This window comes from Pezoporus flaviventris, unplaced genomic scaffold (genome assembly GCF_033815535.1).
Source record: "Pezoporus flaviventris isolate CSIRO_AGI_PZ_B2104156 unplaced genomic scaffold, CSIRO_AGI_Pfla_v1 ptg000001l, whole genome shotgun sequence".
Taxonomy (NCBI): domain Eukaryota; kingdom Metazoa; phylum Chordata; class Aves; order Psittaciformes; family Psittacidae; genus Pezoporus; species Pezoporus flaviventris.
Window position 1 is genome coordinate 51,641,713 of NW_026892549.1, and position 19,313 is coordinate 51,661,025.

A 19,313-nucleotide genomic window follows, 5' to 3' on the forward strand; every position below is an offset into this window, starting at 1 on the left:
TAGCATATTTTTTCCCTTGGCCCTATACTTGTACGGCAAAATTTACAGAGACTTACCCTCATTTACCTCACTCCTGAAAATGCACCACCACTTTTAATTGTTCAAAGCATGCCTATACCAGATACTACTGTAAACATACAACTGTCTAGATGGACAAAGAGCAGAGGTATACCTAAGTTCCTCTAGTTATGTTAACTCTTGTCATATTCTGTTAATTTGTGATTTTAAGGGTTGACTTTGATTAGGAAATTAGAGGCTCAGCCCTTCTAGATCCTTCATACTACTTGGAATTGATTATGTCTCTGTCATAAATCAGAGCAATCTTATTTCCAGTATAAACTGGAACAGCTTCCACCCCTCTAGGGAGTGCTGGATTTTGGCAGCCTTCAGCTCCTTCTTTTCCAAACAAATGTTGTGTGGAAAGTTCAGTTGAAGCAGCTCGTAGCCATTCTGATCTTGTAGAATAATACATCTTTGAACTACTGTGTTTTTTTCCCAGTCTATCTCGCTGGAATATGCATAAAATATGTACTCTTCAGCTAATTGTGCCATCTCTGGAAGTAGTTGTGAGCAGAATTTCACCTACTGTGCTTTTAGTGCTTGCTTATGCCTTCCATCTCTAAATTCTGAAAGTTTAAATATAGTCTTGAACACGAGGCAGATGTTAACATCACAGTTAGCATTGTTTATTTCATGATTAAAAGTTAATTCTGATTAATAGAGCAAAAGTGTAAGCATGTTTATGATAGCAAATAGTTAACATCCTTCTGTGAATTATTTTGTATATAGAAAGAAAATTGTTAAATACAATTATTCTAATTTTTTTTGGCCAGGGTTCCCGAGGAGAAAATGGCCCAACTGGTGCTGTTGGTTTTGCTGGTCCCCCGGTATGTGTTTTGTGACACTAATAAGTTCCCTTTAGTCATGCTTTGACATGCTTAGTTTCCTTCATTATGAGTAATACTGCAGTGTTCTGGAATGTGAGTAGCATTTTTGTTGCAGAAAGAGCTGTTTCTTTTTCAGGTAAAGGGCCAATAAATACCCTAGACAGTTGAAAAGTGATTTTGTTGATAAAATTATGTAATTGTTCACCAGATTTCATATTTTCATGAATATGCTATGTTGCTCCTTTGAGATTAGGATGAGGCAAGTTATAAAGTGTCATCTACTGAAGGCAGCAAAAATTTGTGCCATGAGTAGTGAAGGCTGAAATGAGCTGATGGACCAAATGGAAGGTTTATGAGTTTTCCACTGAATACCCTAAACATTCCCACAGCCTAAATACTCTGTATCAGACCTTTCAAAAAAAATCAGGCACCTGTTTCCTTTGGAGGGAAAAAAACAAGACTAGAAAAGACAATGCCTTTTTAGTCCCTTTTACTTTTAAGTATGTAATAGATGATGAGGAAAATAGAAAATCTAAAGAAAAGAAAAATGTGAGCTAGATAACAGAATATTTTAAATGGAAATGCTGACTTCACAGACTGTTCAGAAAATCTCATCTGTGATCTTCTAAAGACTGTGGTGAACTGTTAGAGTTCTCTTCAACTTAACTGTTAAGCAAATGCTTAATGTGTTTTGTGGGCTGACTTATTCTCCTATTATCTTTTGCCTTCTAGAAATTCCCTACAAAATTACTTTTTTAGGCTGGAAAAATTTGCTGTTCTCTGACCTAATGTCTCTCCTATATATTATTTCTCTCCTAAATATTCTTACAGGGCCCTGATGGTCAGCCAGGTGTGAAAGGTGAACCTGGAGAACCTGGACAGAAAGGAGATGCTGGATCTCCAGGACCACAGGGTCTTGCTGGGTCTCCTGGTCCACCAGTGAGTATAAGTAACATAATCAGAGAACCAGTGGCATAGGCTGATCTTGCTTATTTAAAAAATGTTCTGGGTGTTCACTATCACCCCTCTCATTCTCCTTTCCTCTTAGGGTCCTCCAGGTGTTCCCGGTCTGAAAGGTGGTAGAGGAACTCAGGGTCCACCTGTAAGTAAATTTTACTTTTTGTGGCCTGGCTGCAGATAATTTAGTCCTGAAATTTTATATAATGTGTATATCATTCCTCATCTCAGCTTGATTTTCAGTCTGCAATTACTTACATAACATGTAATATGCAATATTATCTATTTATTATGTATTATATATTCTATAGTATTTAATACATATAATAACATTAGATTTAATAATGTATAATGTATTCTATATTACATATTAACTTAATTATAATATATAATTATTATTTGCTTACTAATTCAACTGGAACATCTGAGGTACTTAGTGCTGTATTTCTTGCAACAAAGTTGGCATTAAGATGTATTTTTTTTAGGGTGCTACTGGATTCCCAGGATCTGCTGGAAGAGTTGGGCCTCCAGGACCTACTGTAAGTCAAGTTTCATATTCCTAATAGGTGTGTTTTATAAATTTTAAAAACTTTAAGACAGAATAAAGCAGGAAAGGTAAAGAAGTGTTTTATGGCCTGATGCTATAGATAACAGCTTGTCAGCACTGACTTCTGTGACTTCATGCTTACATCCGACTGTATTAAATAAAAGTCATCAGTCTTGGGCTTGATCTGGTGTCAGTGTGTCCAAATTAGTGCAAGATTTTACACTGTAATTAGGCTTCGAGTTGTTTGAGCTGCTCTAATGACTTAATTGCTTACAGGAACAAAACAAGAACCTATATTGTCTTGCACTTTATACTTTACTTTCCTTTCCCTTCAGTGGTGACTGAAGTTAGGAGAGTTTTTGGGAAAGGAAGGGCCCCCTACCAGGCTATTTCATTGGTGGATCATAAAATCCATTAAAATAAATAAGAATAATAATAAATAAAAACCCCCACAGAATTCCTTATATCTAAACATTTTCAGAAACACACACACGAAAAGATTATCTGTCAATCAACAAGTAAGGCTCCAACTCCACACAGAAAACTGTCACTCTCTTCCTATGCTTTTTAATGTTTTGATTGCATTCACTGTGAGTTTATCAAAATGTGACATTTATGGAAAGCATAATATACATGTGAACTCTTTGAAAAGTATTTGAAAAGTTAACAAAGGTCCATTTAAAATGCGAATTTGTACTATATAAACTGAAAGTTTGAATGTAGACTTTAGCTTGATGATATTGGGAAGAATGGGCAAAGGCGAGGTTTTTAGCAGTAGTTGTACACCCGAAGTTAAAAAAAAAAAAAAACATGAGAAAGGAGTTTGGAATTGCAAATTGGAGGGGAGCTTGGACATAATTTGATGTTTGTTTCATCTTGTTTATGAACTAATAAGGTTTTAATAAGCTTTTAACTCATTCACACTTTGGGCCTTCCTTTAGCATATGCACATTTCTAGTTAATCAAAACACTATCCTTAGAATTTGGTTGTCCTAATCAGAAAAAGGTCCAATGTAATGAGGTGTTTTAATTTTCCTAGGGAGCTTCAGGGCCTGCTGGGCCTATTGGTGAGCCAGGAAAAGAAGGTCCCCCAGGTCTTCGTGGTGATCCCGGTTCTCATGGCCGTGTGGGAGATCGAGGGCCAGCTGGGCCTCCTGGTGGTCCTGGGGACAAGGGTGATGCAGGGGAAGATGGGCAGCCGGTAAGTCCTGGTTGATGTTACTAACTCTTCCTTGGCCAGCTCTAGGTTTGCTCTCATTGATACTTACCCTTATTGCTACTGTAATGTTTTATCCTTTGCGGATTTCAGGGCCCGGATGGACCCCCTGGTCCAGCAGGAACTACTGGTCAAAGAGGTATTGTTGGTATGCCAGGACAACGAGGGGAAAGAGGCATGCCAGGGCTGCCAGGTCCTGCAGTAAGTAACAACCAAGTCAATATGCCACCACCTGGGGCATTCTCATAATCTTTGTGGGATTCAGAACATAGTGCCCCATAGCATGAGGAGAAAGTTGGAAAAATCCAATTGTAGGAGAGAATATAGAGAGAATAGTAAATAGTTAAATCCCAGGCATGGTGCATGAGGTGGAAGATTTTGCTTCTGCCATGAGGGAAGGTTTCAGCTTGGATCAAGAGTAAGTGGTTAATGGCATTAAGACTTCTAGCCACAATGTTCCTATTTGACTAAAACTAAAAACTTGAAAAAAAAAAATAAAAATCTCAGACTTTTCATTTAGGTTCCCAAAGGTCATTGAGTATAAGTAAATACTCTATAACTGCTATTTCATAAATTGTGAATTATGGTCTTCAAAATTGCCATTTGTGCTCTCTTTGCTTCAAGGTAGGATTTATAGATGTTTATTGGATAGCCTTATGATCCAGGAGATCAAATCATTAAATGGACTATTATTAAAAAGAATGGTATGGAGGATCTGCCATTATCACTGGATCAATAAAATCAATTCATAGATAAAATTGGCCAGAAATTATTTCATGCCAACAAGGTTTGTTGGTGTTGAGATGGAGGGAAAAAAACAAACCAAAAGCCAAAAAACTCCAATAACAGCAACAAAAACGTCATGTTACTTATTTCAAACTACATTATATTTTTCCAGGCGAAAGACATTACCTATTGCAGGTAATGCCATCAGACATATTGATATATCAGGAGAGGTTGTGTGCAAGAGATTTGCTGCTAGATAGACCAATTTCAAGTTCAGTGCCTAGTCAATAAAAGCCTATTCAAAGGCAGATAACACAATTAAACTGCTTAAAAATACACAGTGAATTAAATATATATTCAAAACCTAGAACATTTTCCTTCATTGTCAGGTTTGAAGTTAAAAATGGTACTTCAGACTGGATTAATGAGTAGTGTTTTGCAGGCAGCAAGGTTTTTTTTGTGCTTTGTTTTGTGATTAGAATTTTGATACATTTCTCACCTTTTCCAGGGGACACCAGGAAAACAAGGTCCCACAGGGCCACCTGGTGATAAAGGTCCTCCAGGACCTATTGGCCAATCAGGTGCCACTGGGCCTGTAGGTGAAGCTGGTCCAGAGGTAAGTAGTAGAACCTCATAATATGAAAAAAAACCCCAACAACAAACCAACCCCACACAAACAAAAAAACCAGTCCAGTGGTTATTCTCCTTTACCTGAAGTTAGAGGTGGAGAACTTTCTAGTTCTTATGGCAATTCAAAATTACAGAGTTGATCAATACTCTCTGTTTTTATTCTGTAACTCTAGGGACCTGCTGGCAATGACGGTACTCCTGGACGAGATGGAGCAGTTGGAGAACGTGTAAGAATATATTGTTTTCTTAAGTCACTTCTGGAAATCTCCATTCCATTATTGACTTACTGTAGATTTTCTCTCCATTCAGTTAACTTAAATGGAGAACTTGTTCTGAAATTGTTTCACAGCTTTGAATAAGTAGTGCCTTTCAAAGTTGAGGAAACCTGGCTAAGAACACCTGTCTCCACAAACTCAGACTTGAGTTCTTACAGAATTAATATCTTTGTGGATTCTAATTGATACAAAATAGATCAGCAATGCTAGAGTCCTGTTGCATTGCTCTAGTCTAGTCTTCTTTAGATCAATAATGTTGAAATTATCTTCTGCAGGGTGATCGTGGTGAACCTGGCCCTGCAGGCTTACCAGGTGCCCCAGGGGGCCCAGGAACTCCAGGTCCTGTTGGCCCTCCAGGAGATGCGGGTCAAAGAGGTGAAACTGTAAGTGATTTTTTTTTTTTTTTTTAAATACCTCCTAAATTAAAAAAAAAACCCAACAACAGAACAACAAACTTGTGTTTGCTTTTGTGCATTGCTTCACATATCTTCTGTATGCAATCTTTGTAGGGTTCTCGAGGGCCGATGGGTCCCCCAGGTCGTGCAGGAAAAAGAGGTTTGCCTGTAAGTACTCCATGGTCGCTGTGGTTTGATCCGAGTTCCTTTTTAGAGGAGAGTGCATGAGAAGTTGAACCTAAATGAGAATGCCTCATGGCCTCAACTTTTATTGAGGGCTTCAACTTCTAGTGTTCAGATTGCAAGTGGATACAGGTAGTTTTCTGAGCTGCAAACCTGTACAAATCTATTTGGATATACTAGTCTTTCTAGCTGTCTTTAGCAACACTGCAAAGATATAATGAATGCTTTGGAAGCCTATTTATTTGGAGTTTGTTGCTGTCCAGATGATGGTAGGAATTCAGTTAGCAAATTGCTGGAGTCCGTGTTTGACAATTCAAATAACGGGTAAGGAAATGAATGCTGAACAAAAAGGCACGTTTTTTGACAAAAATGGCAAAAATATAACAAAATCACCTGTTTCCATGAAACTGCCTTAATGAAACTCAGGAGATTGACTTCAGTCCAAATAGAAAAACAAAGAACACCCATCTTTTTGCATTACATAACTCTTTTACAATCCAAGCTTGGAACAAAAAATTAATTGGAATCTTGAGAAATTCAAAAGAATGTTGTCCTGTCCCTAAGCAGATGTCATATGAGGTACAGGAAAGGTTTATTGAGTAGTTAGTAATAATAATGCCATTGATAAGCTATTTGGAATCTGGCATTGAGAAATTTAGCATGCAGTTTGGGCTGAGAAATACAGAATTGAAAGCAGAAGCTGTGTTTTCCGGTGATTCTTGAATTAGTATAAAAAGTTTAAAACTTTCAAAAATAGAAAGAGTGAAATTGTGATGGTAATAGAACCAAACTATTTGTACTGGGGAGCCTGAACATTATTGTCTTTAGTTAGAGATGGAACTTCAGCTGTATTTTAATCATAGTGAAGGTGAAAGGAGCTCTCAGAAGTGAAGATGCAAGATAGAGGATTTCATACTGAAATTATGTTTTATCATTATGAATTTGTGAGGGATCCACAATATTTCAGTCTCATCTGCAAAAATCATTTGCCATATTCCAATAAGACAAAAAAAATTCTCAATCTTACAAATTTTAGGTAAATGATTTAGTATCTTTACTGTGAGCTTTTTGTGACTGTATTATGAAGCTAAATAGACTAAATTTACTACAGCTAGACTATAATTAAGTATAGTACTGTTTTCTGTGATTATTTACTTATTTTTTTTGGTAAAAAAATTAGTTCTTGGAGTTGCCCCAGCACGACCTTCTTTCTAGCTTTAGAAGTAAAGGGGGTCTGAATGCAGTGTCTAAAAGCGAGTGAGAGGTTTTTGAGGCTGGGGATTTTATTCAGTTCAGAATTTTACATTTCAACACTGATCTTTACAGGGTCCCCAAGGACCTCGTGGTGACAAAGGTGACAATGGAGATCGAGGTGACAGGGGCCAGAAAGGACACAGGGGTTTCACTGGTCTTCAAGGTCTTCCAGGTCCTCCTGTAAGTTGTTCTATTTTTACTATCATTTTATTTCCTTGATAGTTAAATAATGTATCAGGAACATAGTTATTTAAAATGAAAAAAAGGTAAATATGAGGTTTTTTTCCCCCACAAGGTGTTTGTAAGTAACCTGTCTGTACTTGTTAATATTTTTAATGTAATTTTGCAATACTGTTGCGTGATGAAGTAAACTTGCGCTTTGCAAGATATGTGTTCTCCTACTCTTGTTCCATTTATGCCAGTCACCGAATCTATAACCTGTCAGCACAAGTTGGTAACAAAAGTTGATAGTTTCAGATAAGTACATTAGAGTGTGAAATGCTTTTTGCCAGTGTTTGAACTCTTGACAGTCAAGGAATCAAATGCAAAATCCTAGGAGTACTGTGACAGTATCTTGGTAATATTTTCAAAAACTTCATCATTTCAGTGGCAATTGAATGGAAGTGCTGTGGAAATCTTAATTTTTTTTACATTTGTTCACTGATTCTGTGCAAGAGCTGGAAGTTTAAACATGCAAGAAAAGATTCAACAAGAAAACCCCACATCCAAAGCGTCTTTCCACTTCATAGTAGTGCTGTCAGTTACTCTTTTGTAAGCCAGTCTGATTCTAAATGTTATGAAAGCAAAGCCTTTCTGCAGAAACAACTTTAGATATAGACAAGCACCAGTAAATTCTCTTAATCTAAATTGTGAATAGTTGTTACTTTGTGACAAAAGAGAACAGTAAAATGAAAATTAATTGTAAGAGGGAAAGGTGCTACTGATAGCTTATGTATATTAAAATCCTATTCCTACAGAATTGTATATATCACACCCTAATTCTTTAAAACTAAAGGAATATGCTTTAAACGTTACAATGATATGATAATTCCTTCTTTTTAGGGTCCTACTGGTGAACAGGGCAGTCCTGGCATTCCAGGCCCATTTGGCCCTCGGGTGAGTATTATGTTTAAGGTTTTTCTTGCTTGTTTTTGTCCAAGTCAGATTTTTATTTCTGCTTCACTTTTATTTCACTGACTTTTATTGACTTCAGTATCATGTAGAGTCATTACTTTGTTTAATGTAGTAAAATTGAAATTGGTGTAGTTTATAGCTAGAAAAAAAATTATTTCAGAATAACTACAGGGCTACAGTCTCTTTTTACGGACAATTTTGCTGCAGCAAATGTAAAGCCATATATGTGGCAGCTCTGCTAATTGCTACTCTTGCCTGTCATACCCCTGCGTATGTCATTCACCCAAAATTAAAGGAGAACAATGACTTCCCTTGGTTTTTCTAAGTGATGGTCTGTCTCTTAGTCCATATACGTGTGGGTGTACAGCACTACTCCAGTATATGTAGCACCTGGAATTGAACCCACGTAACTGTTTTCCTGTAACAGGAAAAAAGTATACATTTGATCCAAGGTATGTACAAGGAGGTGATTCACTTCAGAACACCAGCGTTGAAACTGCCTTCTTATTTTTAAAGAAGAAGTAAAAGGGTGATTTTTAAAAGTTTTGTAATAGACACAAATAATTGTCTTGCTTCCTGAAAAGTTATTGCTTGTAACCTGCTTTTTTGTTATTAAATGCTAAAATACATTCCTTCTTTCTCTTATACTTCCTAGGGTCCTCCAGGTCCAGTTGGTCCTTCTGGCAAAGATGGAAGTCCTGGTCCACTTGGACCAATTGGGCCTCCTGGTGTTAGAGGGAGTGTAGGAGAAGCCGGACCTGAGGTAAGTTGATGGGAATATGAGGGAAAAGGTTACCTTTAAATTATCAGGCTTTTTTACAGTCCATTGCACCACTTCCTCAAACATCCCTGAGCTCAAGACAAATGGTAAGATTTGATACAATTTCTCTAACAAATAGCCAGAGTACCTGTGTATTGAAAGGGCTTGTTTCTTACTCATTTTCATCTTCCAGACCTGTGACAGTCCCAGTCTGATCTACCTCTGCTCTCCTTAGGCAAGCCTGGGGCTACTACTGCAGTTACCTCACTGGATCCTGACGGATCTGCAGTTCAGCATAGCTGTTTGTCAGGCTGGGTTTTAAAACCTCAGGCCTAAGCATAGGTCATTTAGTGTATGTGGAATCTGGAGTTGTTCAAGCCAGTAGTCCCACAAAGATGGTACTAAATTAGAACAGCTATCTGACTGATTGCTAGCAGCATACTCCATCATCCATTAAAGAAATCCTTCAGTCCAAACAAACAGCCCAAACTCTGACACTCACATCAGCTGATCTTCAGGCTGATCTGGGTTTTACAGATACCAACCATGACAGTTAAAAATGTATTGGCTGTTTTGGAAAAAATCCTAAACCTTTGCTAAATACCCCATCCATATTCCACAGTTACCAATTCACAAAACCCTAAGCCGTAAAACATAAGGTAGGCTATACCAAAGAAGATAAATTAGAAAATTAGAGGGATTTGAGAATAGTGTGATCAGGATGATCACATGAATGATTCTCTTGGGGAAAAAGCGGAAAAGGTAGAATAAAGTAGTAAGAAAGGGAAGAGAGTTTCTGCGGCTATTGTCTCATAAGACATAAGGTTTCCTGTGTTTATCATGTGCTTATAGTATCCCTTTTTCATTTCAATTTCTGCCAATTATCAGTATTTCCACTTTTGCCAAGGCACCAACACTTGAATGAAAAGTCTGTGGTAGAGTGCAAGATTGTGTGTCCAGTTACTTCATCTGTGTAATGAGACAGTACAAGAAATAGCATGTACCGGTATTTTTAGTTTTACTTTCCACGGTGGATTGCATGCAACTATAAATTGGAACCAAAAGCAAGAAATAAAAGTTTGAGATTTCATTTGTCACACGCAGAGTGTGTAAACTTGGGTGTGTGCTCTGTGGTAAGCATTTGGGCTACTAGTTGTGAATTAATTACTCTCAAAGGAAATGCCACATTCTGATACATTGTCTGATGCACCAGAGCATTAAATTTCAAATGGAGGTATGTTACAGACTTTCTGCTGCCAAAGAAGAGCTGGCAGAACCTGCAGGTGGAGATAATGTTTTATTAACAGATATCTTCTGTGTTAAGACTCAATTAGCACCCCAGGTGTCACAGTCAGGTTGACAGAAGGACCTCACAACCCATCATTTGGGAAAATCTACTAAGTCAGGAAAACACCTGTTCTGCCAAGTTAGGATGATGTTGATCCTATCTCACATATCTGTGGCCAGAAATCTCAGCACTGTGCAGGATGAATGTAAGGATGTTTCTAGTGCCAACTTTGCTATCCAAGCTTTACTAATTTAAAATGTACCTGTGGTGACTCAGGGGAAGCAAAATTTTTCAATTGCTCTAAAAATCACTTACTTCTACTTTAATAAGTAAAGTCATTGGGTAGGGTTTTGAACAAGGAGGGACAGATGGCTTAACAAGAAATGGACTGAGGCCATTCCTTGGTGACTCCTTCTAGCTGTTAAGTCTGAAATGATGAGTGATACGAAGTTGAGCAAGGTATTAAGAAAAGCAGAAAAGGCATGAAACAGAGACAGTACCTCACATGCAGTTCTAATCTCTTACCCCTGTTCCTGGAAATGGGAATTGTTTATCTGTATCTGAACATTCCTTGTGCGTTAGGGTGACTGACACTGTCATTTTGTGTAGTATTTATTCTGCTGCTGCCTCTATTGCCCCCTTTTCTTTTTTTTTAACCTTAGGGTCCTCCAGGGGATCCTGGCCCCCCTGGTCCTCCAGGACCTCCAGGCCACCTCACTGCTGCCATTGGTGACATTATGGGACACTATGATGATGCTATGGCAGATCCTCTACCAGAGTTCACTGAAGATGAAGCAGCCCCAGATGACCATAACAAAACAGACCCAGGAGTCCATGCCACACTGAAGTCACTGAGCACCCAGATTGAGACTATGCGCAGCCCGGATGGGTCAGAGAAACACCCAGCACGGACTTGTGATGACCTGAAGCTTTGCCACCCATCCAAGAAGAGTGGTGTGTATAAATAATGCTGTCTTGTTTCCAGTATATACTTGTACATTGGAAAAAAAATGTAATACAGATTTTTGATGGCCTAAATCGACATTCACACTAGGAGCTTGAAAATGTCTCACAAAAATGTATTTCTTCTTGCCAATAAATTATATATGCTGATGTATCCCATATTTATTTATTCAGGTTTTTTATTGAAATGTATTTTAAAATCTGAAATATTTTAGGCTTCCGTGAAATGTTTCTTCAGAAAGGCTTATTACCATGGAATTTTGCTTATATTGTGACAGAGATACATTGGTACACCAGTTGTGAATATTTACTTAATTGCTATTAGCTCAAAATGTTACCTGTGGGCTGACAACCTGTGAATGCTTTCTGTCCAGAATTCTCTTCTGCTGCTGCTGCTGCTCCATACTAGCAGTTTATAGGTGCTAATGCGCTAACATGCCATTTAGGAGCTTTCCTAATTTATATGGATTATATGCAGATAAATCGGAACAAAGTTAGAGATAATTTGTAGCAGGCCTTACCAGGTTTTTGCCCCATTTTCTGAAACTTGTGTGCTTTGTAGGTGAATATTGGATTGATCCTAACCAAGGATGTGTTGAAGATGCTATAAAAGTATACTGCAACATGGAAACTGGAGAGACCTGTATTTCTGCAAATCCATCTACTATACCACGTAAAACATGGTGGGCCAGCAGGTCATCTGACTTAAAGCCCATTTGGTATGGCCTTGATATGAACAGAGGATCACAGGTAATTAAATATATAAAATTTCTGTGAAACTTGTTTCTTTCTGGTTTTGAGCTTCATCTACTATTCTGGGCAGATTCTACTACAGTCAGAACGTTATAACTATTGATTTACTGGCTTATATTCAATTGGTTATTATTATGATACAGTATACAGAGGAAGAGCTTGGAAAAACAATGCAAGTGCATCTAAGGCAGGGTTGGCTACAAGTGTACCACTGCTGGAAGAGATTTATTTCTCTTGATCCAAAAATTATCAGCATTTCTAGCAATCTATTGTAGTAACTCACTATCCTTGCCTTAAAAAAAAGTACTTTTACCCTAATGCAAGATTTAAGCCACTGCCATTTTAGTTGAATTCTACTCTTTGTTATGGAAAACTCTTTACCCCTAAAAAAATACAAAACTTAACTTTAGAAATCAGTTTTTAAAGAAAGTGTGAGTATTACCACATGTGTCAGGATGGTCCATGCTGAACGCATCAGTCTCCAGGCAGACAAAAATTCCATTCAGTTTTCTGTTGCGTTTTCCTGCTGTGTTAACGTCTCAAAGACAGCTTTATGATCCTGACAAATAACAGAAGTTTATGATATGAAAAATACATAATAACTAGCTTTTGCTGTTTTTATACCTAGTTTATCCAATCAAAACTACAGAAAATATTTTCAGTTGTTATTTCATTAGGGAGTAATTAAATATCTTTAAAATTAGTATTTGGAGAGTAAAAAACTATCTTGCTATCAACTGGACTCCTGAAAACAGCTCAGAACTTGAACAAATGAGAACATGTGATACTGAGAACAGATGTGGTATGGATTGGTTTCTTGAGATGTTTTCAGTTATTACTAAATTCAGCAGAACTTACCATGACTGAAGATGTCAGAGCTCATGTTCAGCTGCCTGCAGAGCTACACATAGGGGTTTTGTAAGTCAAATGCTCTTTGGAGGAAGAAAATATCTTCAGGAATACTATAAAGGAGTATTTCATTTTTGAAAACTCTGTCAGGTTTTATAACTAATGGTAGTATTTGTGTAATAGTCAGATGCTCTCCTTATGAATTCTAAATAACAAGTGTGTCTAAGACTGTTAAGCAGGATAAACATCTTGTATAAAATAGCAGTGTCAATGTATGAGATTTTTCTCTTTTCTTCTCCAGTTTCAGTGAAAAGTATACATTCTTAGTAAGTCTTGACTATAGATTTTTATGTTGCAATGATTCATAAAGCATGAATAAAATAAAACCAGTACAAGGAGAAAAAAAAGACCCTCATGAATTTCCGATTTTTGTTATTAGTAGAAAAATAGCTTCTGTTTGTTTTTTTTTACAGAAACATTGGCTCTTTGTAAAGCATTTGTCAAACTTCTGTGAAAGTTAATTAGTTAATAAAGCCCATATGCAAATGTATAGTTAATTTTTATATTGTTAAACTTTGGCTGTTTGTAATGCTTCTAAATACATTACAAAACCTATGGAAAACAAGTTGCTGAAGTTGCAATATAGCAGATACACTATAAAAGGGGTTTCTGTGCTTGATGTTTTTTACCTACAACCTACCTAGGTTGCTCTAATGCACTATTTCATATGTGAGGTTTAACTTCTACTGAATCCCTTTTTGAAACAAGGCAGAATTCATTCCAAAACTTGGTGTGTTTGTGGGGGCCCAGCCGCCTTTGAGTTGTTCAGCTGCACAGTTTTATGGTCAAAATTCTCCAAAATGGCCCCTGTTACAGGATGTTTACATTTCTTTGTCCTTAACTGGTAGCATATTACAAAAGAAACCATGTAATGGGGCTTCTGCTAGTCATGTCTGGAAAGGGTTATGGTAATGATAGACGTTTCTAAAATTCATGAACTCTTAATTCATTTTTATGAAATACATGTTGATTTATTTATTTATCTTCACAGTTCGTGTATGGGGATACAGCTGTTACTCAGATGACATTCCTGCGCCTCCTATCAAAGGAAGCTTCTCAGAATATCACTTACATCTGTCAGAACAGTGTTGGGTACATGGATGACCAGACAAAGAACCTTAAAAAAGCTGTGATTCTGAAAGGGGCCAATGACCTGGAGATAAAAGCAGAAGGCAATAGCCGATTCAGATACACTGTTCTTCATGACAGCTGTTCCGTAAGTTTGGCCTTTTTGTCATTTTTATTTAGAAAAAAATCCATAGAAGTAATTAAAGTGCTGCAGAATTTTGTTATGAATTGTAGAAGTAACTGATCAAATCAGTATTTTACTAGAATTCTTCACATAATAGAAGTCTGCAGTATTTAGAGGATTTTTACAAATTACTACTTGTCAATGAGCATTTTGCACTTCCTAGTATTTGTTTAATTGTGTGTAATCACAAAAATTGGTCAGATAACCACAAGCATTTGTCTGCCAGATGGGTAAGTTTATTGCAGCAATGCACTGAAGGAAACTTGCTGGTACTGTGAGTGACTGAGTTGGAAAGGAAAATGTCCCCCATATACTTAAGTGGGCATAAAACCCATCAAGTAGTAATTTTTTCTTATGTTCAGTAGCATTGTCAGCCAAGTCCAAGATACTGGCAAAATATTTTTAAAATTAGTTTGGCACTTGAAAAGTTAGAGTACTCTCTGTGCTTTAAAGTAATATGGCCCAAGGTTGTGTGTGCAGGTGCATATTAAAACATAGAGAAGAATTTCATAACATAGAGAAAAATCAGTCCGGCTTGAGGGAGAAATCCTGGTGTGTCAATCTGACGTGTCTGTTCATTGCTGTAAGAGCAAGATACATACATTTTAAAATAACCAAGGTGCAGTACAGGGCAGGGGTTGTTGCTTAGCAAAACATCCTTTATTGTTGTTTCTTCTGACCTATCAGACAACTGACTCACCAGCTAGAATTTGGGCTGTTTCTGACATGAGCTCTGGCTACGTTTTTCTCTTTTTTTTTTTCTCCTCCAGAAACGTAATAGGAACGTGGGCAAGACTGTTTTTGAGTACAGAACGCAGAATGTGGCACGCTTACCTATCATAGATTTGGCACCGGTGGACATTGGCAGTACCGACCAGGAATTTGGAATTGAAATTGGGCCAGTTTGCTTTGTGTAGGAGGAAGGGGGGAAATTAACACACTACCCAGCAACAGCAGCAATTAAACACATGAACTTAGACTGATTGAAGTTAATCCTGAGACTCTTGAAGTAATGGCTGATATTGGATCAGCATTGTATATACGGTTCTTTTTAAATGCCCAGCCTCCTTTTGAATATTTATTTTACTTTCAAACCTTCTGTTTTAAATGATTGAAACTGTTTAGTACAGCAGTACAATTTAAGAGGATTGATAACCATGTTTTAAAAATAATACCAATCTTTTTCCTCACTTTTGTTTCAAATTATTTTGAAATTTACAGGTATTCAAAATAGATAGTTTTAATGTGGGACTATGTAAAGCTCTAAGGATTATTTCTTTTGCTAGGATGCATACTGAATAACAGAAAAGTAGAGCACTTTTGTGACCTGTTGGCTACATTTCAATCATACCTCCTCCTTCTACCCCAGTTTGTCTTCCTGTGGTTGCCAGTAAAATAGCCATTCACAGAAATCTGACTTTTGTAGAAAAAAATGTCTTCATACAAGATCATCTTAATTTGGCATTGTCTTTCCTGCACTTTTTATGAAATAGTCTGCTCAGAAGAGTATTCCATAGCCATGATTAATTTATGAAGTAAAAACACTACTGGAGTAAATATGAGTTTTCAGTAGGGGTGTCCTAGATCTGAAATTTTAAGGCCAGACTTCACTTCTCCAGTGTATCTGTGTAATTCCATTAAATTACCCTTAATCTTCAAAACACTTCTTAAACCCAGTACTTGTTGATTTTCCAATATTTGCCCATCTAAGAAGCCATTACATATCAAATGATACAGATGTCTTACATGTGGTGCCAGTTTATATACGTTGCAAGTCATTCACATGTATACCAGACCAATTTCTAATAAAAAGAAAGTAAATTCAGAAATTCATTGGTTTTAGCTGACATCCAGACATGCATCCCCAGTAATTTGACTTACTGGTCTTGAGTTGTCAAGGCAAAAAAGTTCCATCATTTCTTAGCATGAGCTACCTCATCTCTGGAAGTTGGGATGCATTTAATATTCCTGTTTCTATTTTAGATATCAAAAGGTGCTATGCTTCTGTTGTTATTTCAAGAAAGGAGATAGGCAGGGCAAAATCAACAAAAAAAGTGATGGTGCTAAATGACTCTCTAGAAGGCTGATGAAATGAAAGATGCCTACTGTCAGTGTCATTTTCAGAGCTTAGCTCTTAGGCTTATGGTGTTTGAAAGAACAATGTTACAGTGCATTTATTTGTTGGTCATACAGTATATAGAATGTTTTGTACCACTAGCATGCTTTATTTTGTAAAGTATGTGGGTACAAACTTATTTAGGCTGTTTCTTTATTGCATCTGTGCTCTCCACTTTTTTTTTTGTTCCTTAAAAAAAAAAATAAAAATAAACAGCTGGGGCCATCCCTAAAGAAAGTCATGCACATAGTTTTGTTCATGTATCTTTGCAAAGCATTTAATTAAATACATGCTTCTCGTTTTGCAAGTGGTTTCCTTTTGTAGAATTCCTTCCAGTGTATCCCATATGAGATTATTTCCAGGAAATTAAAGATAGAAGTATTTATCTTTTGCTTTGTTGCTGTTTGAATGGCTGATTTGGAATACATTCTTCTGAAGTAATTTACACATAGGAATAAGAGGGCATTTTAAATAATGCCCTCTGGGCTAATTCTGCAGTTTGTATGAAGTAATCACCAGCAGTCCTGTTAAAGCTGCCTCTAACTAGTATTATTTGAGACTCCAGAGAAAGAATTTTTATTCAAGACTGAATACAATGTGACTTAGCCAATTTCCATTGTCAGTGTAAGTTATCAGATAGATAAGTTTCTGGACAAGACATAAATTTGCACTGTAGGCAAAATTTTATATTCCTTTCCTTCTGAAAGAGTAGGAGCATTGACATTTTCAAGGTTGTCCATACACGTAAGTAGGGACTGGGAATCGGGAATTTGACAAGTTCACACTAATGTTATCTGTTTGGTTTTCTTTACCCAAGCTGGAGCTCAGTAATTTCTTTTTACTGGCATGAAATAATTTCTATAAATGTGACTCAGGTGTGAGTTTATGATACTGGATCCCTGAGAAGTTTTAGATAACATTAATTTCACTGGATAATCTGAGGTGTAATGGCTTACTTCAACATGTTGATGTAAAGGTAGGTCTGCTGCTCTAAACTACTTTATCTGTTATGCAGGCAGTGTGGCACAGCTGCTTGTAAATACAGCTTTAATTTCATGAACCTAGAATGAATGACCTGACAATTTGCAAAAAGTTTATTTATAAAGTAGCATTAAATAAATACCAGTGGCTGTGATCATACCTCTACTGGATGTTTATACAGATGTACAAAATAAATAACATTCAGAGTATAGGTGCTCGTTTGAAATTCGTTTTTAATCTCTGATTTTCATCAGCAGGCTATTATAATCCATGAGTAATTATAAATGTTTTGTGAGGCTGTTGAAGGCAAAGAGTATTTAATTTTGAGGGACATTTTCTTTTCTTTTCAAGCCTCTCTTTGCATCTCTCCATATGATGCATGCAGTATTTCCCCAGTCAGGTGAGTTGGGCACTGAAAAAGAGCTTTAACTAGAAAGCAGTCTTAAGTAATATTCTGTAAAAACCACCACTGGAGAATCACAGAGGTAAAGTCTCACTTGAAGTGTGAGCTCTTGGGAAATCCAAGTAGTTGACTAAGGAACTTTTGCAATGCAAGTTGTTGGACGTGTCTTTTTTTCTTTTTTTTTGTCTCTTGGCTATGTTTATAGCATACATGCGTATTACATCTCTTTCCCTGTTTTAGCATTCCTTCAAGTATTGCAGAATCCTTTTAAGCAGACAAAAAAATTAAAAAGCATGGTGGGGGAAATTTCACTGCTCTAAACTACTTTATTTGTTATGCAGGCAGTGTGGCACAGCTTCTTGTAAATACAGGTTTAATTTCATGAACCTAGAATGAATGAGCTGACAATTTGCAAAAAAGTTGATTTTAATTTATAAAGTAGCATTAAATACATACCAGCTATAACATATAGCACAGTTCTTTGTTGCAGATGGCCTCGAAAGGGTAGAAAATGTAGTTTAGAATGGTTATGATAATATCATTTTAGAGCTTACATTTAAATTAAATTATCATATATTATATGGTCATTGCTATTGTTTTCCATAACTGACGTGTCCTCAGTGAGCAATGAGCCCCAAGACTTCTAATAGCTTACATGGTCTCTCGGTTTCTCAAAACCAGTAGTGCAATAGTTGTGTGGCAACAATTCACTAAAATCTCATCTAGAAGGTAAAATCCTGTTGTTTGCTGCTCATAATTTGGCACTTACACTATGTTTACATCAGTGGTAGAGTCAATGTGGTAGTTTATCTTAAACATTTAAAGAAAGATTTATGGATTCTTTTATAATTTGATTTTAACCAAATCATCTGGATTTGCTGTTGTTTGCTCCGAAGGTGTTTGTAGTATCACTGTCATGATTTTATCCCTGTGCCACTGAACTCTAGATATAAAATACAAGACTTTGTATGTAATCATACAGCTGATTACAGGCTTGGGACTAAGCAGAGCTTACTTGTGCGAGGGGCCCTGTCAGTGTAATGGGAGCCTATCCTTTCTAGTATTTCAAAGAGAGCAAATAAAGCAGCCAAGAATGAAAAGCAACAGTTTGGTCTATAGGGCTATTGAGGTTTTTTAACACAATTTTTTCACCTTCACAGCTCAGATTTTATGCAGCTACGCAGCAGAATCCATGTTGGATTTCTTTTTGCAAGCAGTATGTCCTAACACTGGCAACTTTTTACAGTGTATTTTACTTCTGGATTTATTTCAAGTGAAAACTTTGAAAGAATAAATTCTAGATTAGAGAGGGGAAAAAAATGTAAAAAAGAAATCTTTCAGATATGCTCAGTGGACCTTAGAGGTTAAGATAAATGTTTCCAGATAAAGTTTATCTGCAAGCACAATGAACAAAGAATTGAGATTCAGGTATTAGCGTATTCTTTTGCTGTTGACTAGTTTTAGCGATCTTTCACATTTAAATGTATATTTTGAAAGGAGTTCAATAATGCCATCTCCAGGGCTTTTTTTCTTACTCTTGCTCAACATTTCCTTAATTTATTTTGAGCAGAAAGAGATACAGAGGACAGAACTGATCACAGTGATACAGTTTATTGGATACTTCAGCTTACATGCCCAGTGGCTTAAATGAGAAGTATTAATATTGATTTATATACCATATAAT

General features: G+C 36.7%; 1 protein-coding gene across 1 annotated transcript in view; it reads left to right on the forward strand.

The window, feature by feature from the left end:
• The window catches only part of COL5A2 (collagen type V alpha 2 chain), a 112,887-nt gene extending 96,341 nt beyond the window's left edge, over window positions 1-16,546 (forward strand). The window contains exons 38-54 of the mRNA XM_061457816.1: window positions 834-887; window positions 1,719-1,826; window positions 1,936-1,989; window positions 2,330-2,383; window positions 3,431-3,592; window positions 3,701-3,808; window positions 4,842-4,949; window positions 5,137-5,190; window positions 5,514-5,621; window positions 5,748-5,801; window positions 7,143-7,250; window positions 8,133-8,186; window positions 8,860-8,967; window positions 10,915-11,206; window positions 11,778-11,965; window positions 13,869-14,093; window positions 14,900-16,546. Coding sequence (XP_061313800.1) covers window positions 834-887; window positions 1,719-1,826; window positions 1,936-1,989; window positions 2,330-2,383; window positions 3,431-3,592; window positions 3,701-3,808; window positions 4,842-4,949; window positions 5,137-5,190; window positions 5,514-5,621; window positions 5,748-5,801; window positions 7,143-7,250; window positions 8,133-8,186; window positions 8,860-8,967; window positions 10,915-11,206; window positions 11,778-11,965; window positions 13,869-14,093; window positions 14,900-15,046 — 1,986 coding nt within the window. The 3' untranslated portion in view covers window positions 15,047-16,546. The remainder of the gene's footprint in view (window positions 1-833; window positions 888-1,718; window positions 1,827-1,935; window positions 1,990-2,329; window positions 2,384-3,430; window positions 3,593-3,700; window positions 3,809-4,841; window positions 4,950-5,136; window positions 5,191-5,513; window positions 5,622-5,747; window positions 5,802-7,142; window positions 7,251-8,132; window positions 8,187-8,859; window positions 8,968-10,914; window positions 11,207-11,777; window positions 11,966-13,868; window positions 14,094-14,899) is intronic.
• The last annotated feature ends 2,767 nt before the right edge of the window (window positions 16,547-19,313 follow it).